The 9,077-nt window shown below is 38.7% G+C and overlaps 1 protein-coding gene across 2 annotated transcripts; it reads left to right on the top strand.

Annotated features, from left to right (window-relative positions):
* Positions 1-934: 934 nt before the first annotated feature.
* LOC128701739 (uncharacterized) lies at positions 935-5,347 on the top strand. 2 transcript variants are annotated; one of them, XM_070091839.1, is made up of 3 exons: positions 935-1,466; positions 2,889-3,063; positions 3,456-5,347. In XM_070091839.1, the coding sequence occupies exons 1-3, from the start codon at positions 1,401-1,403 to the stop codon at positions 3,806-3,808; spliced, it is 594 nt and encodes a 197-aa protein (XP_069947940.1). In that variant the 5' UTR covers positions 935-1,400; the 3' UTR covers positions 3,809-5,347. The 2 variants fall into 2 exon arrangements, 1 of the variants encoding a protein (XP_069947940.1); XR_011392853.1 differs by having other exon boundaries at positions 945-1,565.
* Positions 5,348-9,077: the final 3,730 nt, after the last annotated feature.

Genomic DNA, 9,077 nt, shown 5'->3' with positions numbered 1-9,077 from the left:
CAGGTACTTACTACCCTGTCTTATAATAATTAGTGTTTTTGGCACAACAATTAAGATTTTTTACATAACCAATAGTTAAAATATTATCCTTAAGATTGACGTTCTTTCCACTGAAGATATTTTTTAAACGTTCATATTCAGTACAAAATTGGAGGGAATATAATTAAGTTTTTCTCACAGTAATGAGTCATGTTATTACTCAAGTACTTAATTAGATCTCGGTGTTTAAATGAACATTACTCAACAACAAATATTACACTAATTACTATTATAACTAGGGAAGCTCTGAACCCGTAGGGCTCATACAGCGTATAAGAAATGGGAGACAATCAGGGTTAATCCAAAAAAGGGAGGAAAGAATAAGTCCAATTCCTTGGATCAAGAGCCCCTCACCGTCATCAAGGCACTTTTCTCAGAGAGGTCAGACTTACATTCGACATTAGTCCATGTACAATGTATTGTTACAGGAAACATGAATGTTGACCGTATGTATTGATCATGAGATTGGCAAACCAGACTGCTTTCATGATCCTTCAAAAAAAAAAACAAGGGATGGGATCTAGGGTTCTTGATCCAACGAACTAGAGCTACCCTTTAATTTCTTGGATCGAGACTGATTTACCTTCCTTTTCCTAGATGCTTCATGATACTTTTATATACTGGTGTTCAAATAACATAATTAATTAGTATTTAAACAGCATAATTAAGGAAAATATCAGAAATATCTTGTAGTTCTGACAACTCATAATTACAGATATAGCTGGAGCTTAAAACTCAAGTACATGTATTATCATATTTTTTTCAGAACTATTGTTAACAAGAATTTATAATCTATCACCTGAAACAAATTAATCCCCAAGATGGTATCGTCGTGTCATCTATTGACTGTGAGCGACACTAAACCAGGTTATAAGGGAGAGTCACTTACTGATCTGTGTCAGTTGGTGACCACATCTTGGCTTGTGTTTACGTACAACGTGATGGCTGAATGCTTCTGCGCTAACCTTCGTCGGGTCTGGGTGTCTCTCGCCTGAGTATCGGTGACAAATTTCCCCCGTTCTCACTGGGACGCTTGTCCTCATCTATTTTGCCCGCCGGGCATTCTACAGGAGGGGCACTTGTTCATCGGCCTACTTTTAAAAGCCAGCTCAATTTTTTTTCCGCTCTGCGGGAAATTCTTTAACGGTCTTCGGTGGGAAGCCGGTTACTGAACTCAGGTGGGGGTGTTGGCGTCCCTCTCTGCTGGGGCTTGACAAGAGGGTCCACAGGATCTAATTTGAAACTTGAAGTTTCTATCTCCATTTACAAAGGAACTTTTGTTCCTTGTCTGTCATGGGCCAGCCTTGGCCAACAATTTTTTCTCGTCCCATCGATACGACGTATCGGGCTCGATACGACGTATGCTGTCAGTGGCCCTGATAAACCCAACAAAGAAAGAAAAGAAAGAACAGCTGAATAATCAAGAAGTGAGACAGAGTTATTAATTGTGGAAATAGGTATCTACCTGGAGTCTCTTCAGGTCACCGGTGATAGTGAGAGAACCGTTACAAGAAGATACGAAAGAGGTGAATGGAGTGATGAGTTTCGAGAGAGAAAGAGTAGTTAATATTATAGTGATTGTTGTGTATCAGTAGTGGTTGATAAACATGACCTCCTCATGGAACTTTTCCTGGAGAGAAGGTAGGAAGATGGGGGGGCTACTAGGATTTCCAAATGGATGATGTCCCTGAAGGGAGGTTCCTTGATGCTGTTGAGGGGCTTCTGATTCCAGCAATTAGACCTGTCCTCCATTTCCTTGGATCGAACCTGAATGCCCCCCATTCACAGGCGCTGCATGACCCCTACGGGTTTAACGCTTTCCTCTAAATGCACCCACAATAATTCAAGGAGCTAGGATTTCCAGGGAGATGACAAGAGTTTACAGAACGGCTATGGTTCATGGGAAAACAAGATTGTCCGGGGGTGGCAAAATATTTTTAGTGATAACGTTGTAATTCGGAAGCAAGTAAGTCCTGAGCTGTATAGCCCTTGTGGCTTAGAGCTTCTTTTTTATTATAATAAAGTAAGTCCTGAAATTTCCAAACCAGCTCTCAAACTACTGCAGTATGTTGGATTTAACTAGATCCATATAACTAGATTATATTTGTACACATTAGGAAGATAAGCATGGTCACAAATGCAGATTTTTATGGATGTATCTAATTTTTAGGATTGGCTTATGTTGGGTCGAGCTCTGATTGCTTCCTGAGTTTTTTTTTTTTTTAAGGAAAGGAAAAAAATAGAAAACTTTGCATGCCTTCACTTGTATAATTTATTCAGTGATTAAGGGTAATTAATATGCTAAAATTTAAATCCCCCGCATAACATCCATCTCTCCCATCTAATGATGGGTCACCTTTTAACGTGGGAAGAGTTTGGGCCTAAGAGTCAGGAACCTTTCCATTAGGAGGAGTGCCACTCTCCCTATAGGATGCCACATTCCTCCCCACAGGGGACCACTTTCCTTACAAGGTGCTTGTCTAAAAACCCAGCATCTCTTTCGGCATAAATGGTGGGGATATTACCCCTTTGATGTACATTTACTGACATGGAATGAATATGTAGTATGGATTATTGAATTTGAAAATATGGCTTCGAAGAGTTTTACTTGATTGTTGATTATGAATTAGGTAATGAGTGAATTGATCACAGTAGTTAGTTGATTATGATAGTGTGAATTTGATTGATTATCAGCCTTTATTTAAAATGCTTAATAACCAAGTGTTTCTAGTGTTTTGTAAGTAATAAAAGTCTCGTGATCTAAGGAGCTGGGGACTATCCTTGGATCAAACATAAATGTCTCGTGCCCAAGGCGCTGTGTAACCTTTACCCATGAATATAATTTTCAGATGGTGCAGAAGTACAAGTGGTGGCTAGGTGTGGCAGGTGTGTTGGTGGGTATGACAACACTTGGGGTACTAATTGGCACTACCTGCTGGCACATGGCATACCGGGAGGCCACCCTGCACGCTCTGGCCAGGGAACAACACGCGGTGCACCTTGCAAAGGAACACTGTAGGCACAGTAAGTCGCTAATATGGTAGGATGTCCTTGCACTGAAGTTGATTTTATACGGGTTATTAACCAGGAGAGTGGTCCTGTGGTCTTCTTTCTCCAAGGCACCATACTCCCCTAACACCCAAATGCCAACATATTACTAATGCTATATTACCGGCAGCTGGCGCTTTACTGTTATATAATAACTGAACTACAACGTATATTATGTTAATAGATACTACGGAAAGCTAGTTTGGAAAATAATTGATATTCATGCATGTCTAAGACTAGGTGGTATGAGGACACGTGCACATGTCCTATTCGTCTATTATTTGTCTGTATTGTATATATATACCTTTAATATAATGATGTCTAGAATAGCGTACAACAAATATATAAAGGTTTTTCCATTTTCCTAGACATGGAGGCATTGAGATCAAAAATGGCAACTGGTGCATTTATGAAGAATGATGTACCCGAGCTAGTAACTGCAGCTCGCCATACAGTGACTCTTGCCGTGCCTCAGCAAGTGCATGCAACTCCAGAACAAATTGATGCCCATCCGCAGGCGAGAGATGAGTCACATGTGAGAGAGAGGTCACTTCCAAACACCAAGCACAAGCAGACTGTGATGGTTAGCGTGTTGTTAGGCTGTAAGACATTGTCCATGGTGAGTGTGTGGGAGGCCATGGAGCAGCAGCAACAACACGGTGGCAACAGTCATCATGTGCAGCTGTCATCATTTCTTGCCCAAACTAGCAATTACTATTAATAGTAATTTTATTATTATATATGAAGCGCTAAACCCGTGTGGATAATTTAGTGCAAAGTTTGGTGGAGGTTCAGTCCTCCGTCCACTGGTCGTGGAGTAACTCGTCATCCAGAATGAGCTACTCGCACTGACCGTGAGCAAAAAGTAAATTATTATTATTTTTATAATCAAGGGGGAAGCGCTAAACCCGGAGGATTATACAGCGCCTGGGGGAGGGATGTGGAAGGCATTCAGGCTAAATTCGGGGAACTGGAGCACAGATCCAATTCCCTAAATCAAGAGCCCTTCACCAACATCAAGGAACCTTCCTTGAGGGGAGCAAAAAGTAAAGAGAAATCAGGTGGAATTAGGAAGAAAATGTTATTCTTTTTATATAAATTTGAGTAACGTTATTATTATAAGCTTTAAAAATAGCATATCACATCATGTATCTCTTTAAGAGTGTAGGGTTATTTGATCCAAGGAATTACATTATCTTTTCCTTGACAGGGGACTGATCTACTATGAAACTCAAGCTTCAGGGCCCCTAATCCCGGAGGGGCCCAGAAACGACTTTAGTCACATTGCTTAAAATTTTGGGGTCTACTGTATGAGAAGGGGTTGCGAAGGGGCCCCCATAACAGTTCAAGGACCCAAAATGTAGGTCTTCCACTGCTCCTTGGATCGAATCTGAATGCCTCCCATTCCCCATGCGTTGCATGACCTCTTCAGGTTTAGCGCTTCTCACGAAAGTCATGATATTCAGAAGTGTTTCTTGTTTGTCTTGCTCAGAGTTCTATTGCTCAAAGTTCACCCTGCTGTAGCTTAGCGCTTATTTTTGATTATAATAATAATCAACCTGCTGTCCCGTCTTCAGTAATTTGTGTATGTTCTTTTTTTTTTGTTTTAATTTCTAGAGGTCCAAGGACCTATAACTACCTCTTGTAATTATTTCCATTGATCTACCACAGTACGAAGAAAAAAATTTCTAGTATCCCTTAGGCTCCACTTTTTTCTCAGTGTATAACAATGGCTTCTTGTTATCCCCGTTGCAGTTACAAGAAAATCCTCTTTATCTAATCTTTGTCGTTATATGCTGTTTTTACTTGCAATCAGCCAGCGTGAGCTTCTTTAGTACTTACAGTTTTTCATCATAACTTAAAATAACTCTTCGTAATCATTTTGTAGATCTTTGAACTTGTCTATTGTATCCACAAGTTTCTTTTAAGGTATGTGAACCACTCCACAGCTGCAGATAACAATTTTAGCCTAATATATGGTATAAACGGCTTTTTCAACATTTTTTCCATCCAGATATTGAAAATCTGTTTTGTAACTCGCTTGATTAGCAAATGAGTTTCTCACATTTTCGTTTTTATGATGTTCCAGTAACTTTTTAATTAAAATAACTCATAGGCTTCTTTATCTGAGACGAAATATTTTGTCTGTATTGTATAATTCTACTGGTTTAGCGCTCCCCCGTGATTATAATAATGTCAGTCTGTATTCTTCATGTGGTCTGATTTCACTCACTTTTTTATTACATGACACTTATCTACATTCCGTTTACTTAATTTATCCAAGTTATCTTGAAGAGATTGTTCTTTTATTATTAGAGCTAATATTTTTTTGCATCTGCAAACTATAGTCTTTTTATTCCTTCTGGTAAATAATTTATACAAATTAAAATCTATTGGGACAAGTACAGATCCTGAAAAACAATGGGAAAGGTGATAATACAAGTCATAAAGCTGTGGACTACTTTAAAACCTGTAATAATTCTGTTAGTCATAAATTAGTATAAATCTCCAGTTCATTTAAAGCTTCACAATATTCAGTAGTCACGAAGCTAGGCTACACTTGCTCTGTATCTCAGTACATGGATGTCTGACTGTATATGTTAGTACAAAAAAAAAAGAGCTGGTCATTTACTAGTACTGTATCAGACAAGGTGTATTTATATAAGATTTAAACTCCATAGTGTTATATCACACGAGGTTTATTATAAAACATTCACACAAGATGTATTATGCCGACAAAAGTAAATAAAAATGTTACAAATGCAACGTTAGGAAGCTCTTAATATATTTTACTCTCCTGGTGAGCGAAACATTGAATTTATAAATCTGGCGAACGGAAAACATACAAATAATTTACCAGCGTTGTATATGACTTTCTTGTACAATGTATGTTAGTGTGGCAAGCGACTGACTGTCGTGACATTTACAACACAACGCTTATCACTAACATATCGTAGTGATGAACTTGGGTATCCCCAGTAGTGGAAATGAAGGGTAGACAGGGGAGGGGGGTTGCCTTTATCTTTGAAGGGCTCTGCATCCAAGGAATTGGAGCTACTCTAACCTTGGATCAAACTAAATAATCATTCCCTAGACCATGGGAACTTTTAATGATTTTTAACGTTGACGGGTTAATGAGCTATTCCTGATTTGAATTTTTTTAACTTGATGTAGACGACTCGACCAAGAACATGAAAGGTAAAACCTAGGTAACAAAAAAAAAAAATAGTACTAATATATACGGCGGATATTCGCAGTGTTTTGTTGTTCTGGTTCTACTTTTTGTTATTTCTTTTTAACCTTTCGATGGTTGTGGTTAAATATCAGATCAGTGTGCTCCTCACGTCTCAAACGTCCTTCACTCCCCAGACACTTCCCCATATGTCATAATAATAATAATAATAATAATAATACGGTATTCAGTGTTCATCGGTCCTCAATTTATTAGTGTTTACTACACAATGTATCATGTCTGTCTGTGTTCTGTAAAGGATAAACTCGTGTGAGTTATTACTTTCGGACTTCTCTATCCTGAGCAAAAAGTAGGACCTATTTATGAGATAATGTTTCGGTCCTGGAACCTTGATCTAGGTCCCAAGACCCAAAAGTTTTCTAATAAATATGTCCTATTGTTTGTTCATGTTTTTTTAACCACTTTGTCAGTATCGGTTACCAAGGCTTTTATCATTTCTCCTCCCTACCAGGAGGAACTTAGGGAAGACCTTGCTCGTTCACAACAGAACCCGGGAATTCTAATATCAACTGGTACGCCGATGGAGGTGGATGGCAGACGAAGACCCAGTCTTTGTATAGTCGTCGTCGTACCCTCGATCCCACCAGGTAACATAAATCATTATTATATTCAGGGGGAATGGAAGGAAATCAGATTCGTTACAAGGAAGAGGACAAATCTAATTCCTTGCTTAACATAAGACTGGGAAAAAATGATAGGGCCATTTAAATGCAACTCGGGTCGGCTTACTTTTAGTGATAAAGAAAAAGTGTCAAAAATTGCACCCATCTCAGTTTTTACTCAAGAGGATACAAATGAAATCCAGTAGATCAAGAACTATACTGGTCAGGATGAGAATGACAAATGTAAAATCAGTCACTCGTGACATTGTCCTCGAACAACTTGATTGATTGAAACCAAACAAGTCACCCGGCATCAGGGGTTCTAAATGAACGTAAGGAGGAACTTGGCAAACCAGGTGCACTCAAACATCATTAAAAACAGGTATTGTATTGGATAAGTGGAAATAAATTTGATACCCATTTACAAGGCGGGAGACAGATCCTTGGCTTCAAATATAGACCAATCTGTCGAGCCTTATTGTAATAAAAAGAAGCGTTAAACCTACAAGGGTCATACAGCGCAGCAGGGCAGGGAAGGATGCAGGGATATTAGGTAACAAGAGGGAGAGGAGTTCGGCTGAACCTTAATTTTGGGAAAATTAATGGAATCCGTAATTGCAGATGCAGTTCGAAGTCACCTTCAAATTCAAATTCAAAGTTGATTCTCTATAAAGATTACAATGTTGAATTTACAGAATTTGGTTATTGTGTGCTTTACATGTAGTTAAATAATGATTACAGAGTGTACCACTAGAACGCCTAGCATGGCTAGGCATTTCGGGCAGACTTAGTTTAATTCTTTATTTTAAAGTATTACAAATTATGAGGTAAGTTGGCATTATGGCTAAGTGACTAAATACTAGTTTGTGAGTTTAGCAATGTGAATGCTTTTGTTTTGGCACAGTACATAGTTTCAGTATTGGAGTATCATAGGATTCATTATTTTAAGATTGAGATTAATATTTCTGTTTATGATCAAATGGGTGAGTGAAAGTGTGAACCACCAGGTGGTATTCGTGTGGTTAGTTGATGGGGTGTATCAGGGAGATAAGATGTTTCTAATGGTAGTTTTGAAGGTGATGAATATGTCTGCAGTTCTAGAGTTCTCAGGTAGGGTGTTCCAGATTTTAGGGCCTTTGACATACATTGAATTTTTGTAAAGGTTTAGTCGGACACGGGGAATGTCGTAGAGATGTTTGTGTCTGGTGTTATGCCTGTGGGTTCTGTCACAACTATCAAGAAAGCGTTTTAGGTCAAGGTTGATATTGGAGTTTAAGGTCCTGTAGATGTAGATTGCACAGTAGTAAGTGTGGATGTACTGAACAGGGAGTAAGTTTAGATCTATGAAGAGTGGGGGGGGTGTTGCCAGGGATGGGATTTAATGATTATTCTTACTGCAGCTTTTTGTTGGGTTATTATTGGCTTTAGGTGTGTTGCTGCAGTTGATCCCCAAGCACAAATAGCATAGGTGAGGTATGGATAAATAAGTGAGTGGTATAGTGTGAGAAGGGCATTTTGCGGCACGTAGTATCGTATCTTGGAGAGGATCCCAACCGTTTTGGATACTTTTTTGGTTATGTGTTGGATATGGGTGCTGAAATTCAGGTTGTTGTCAAGGTATAGGCCTAGGAATTTGCCCTCATTATGTCTGGTAATTAGAGTGTTGTCGATCTTAATGTTAATTTGTGCATCTCCTGCTCTGCTACCAAACATAACATAGTAGGTTTTGTCAGTGTTAAGCGTAAGTTTATTGGCTGTCATCCACGTCGATATTTTGATCAGCTCCTCGTTAACAATGGTGTTGAGGGTGGCAAGATTAGGGTGAGAGATGACACAAGTCGTGTCGTCAGCAAAGAGAATGGGTTTCAGGTGTTGGGATACGTTTGGAAGATCATTGATGTATATTCAAATTCAAATTCAAAGTTGATTCTCTATAAAGATTACAATGTTGAATTTACAGAATTTGGTTGTTGCGTGGTTTACATGTAGTTAAATAATGATTACAGAGTGTACCACTAGAACGCCTAGCATGGCTAGGCATTTCGGGCAGACTTAGTTTAATTCTTTATTTTAAAATATTACAAATTATGAGGTAAGTTGGTATTATGGCTAAGTGACTAAATACTAGTTTGTGA

This window comes from Cherax quadricarinatus, chromosome 37, assembly GCF_038502225.1.
Source record: "Cherax quadricarinatus isolate ZL_2023a chromosome 37, ASM3850222v1, whole genome shotgun sequence".
NCBI classification, from domain to species: domain Eukaryota; kingdom Metazoa; phylum Arthropoda; class Malacostraca; order Decapoda; family Parastacidae; genus Cherax; species Cherax quadricarinatus.
Note: the sequence above shows the minus strand (reverse complement) of the source record. Positions and strands in the feature narration are given on the sequence as shown.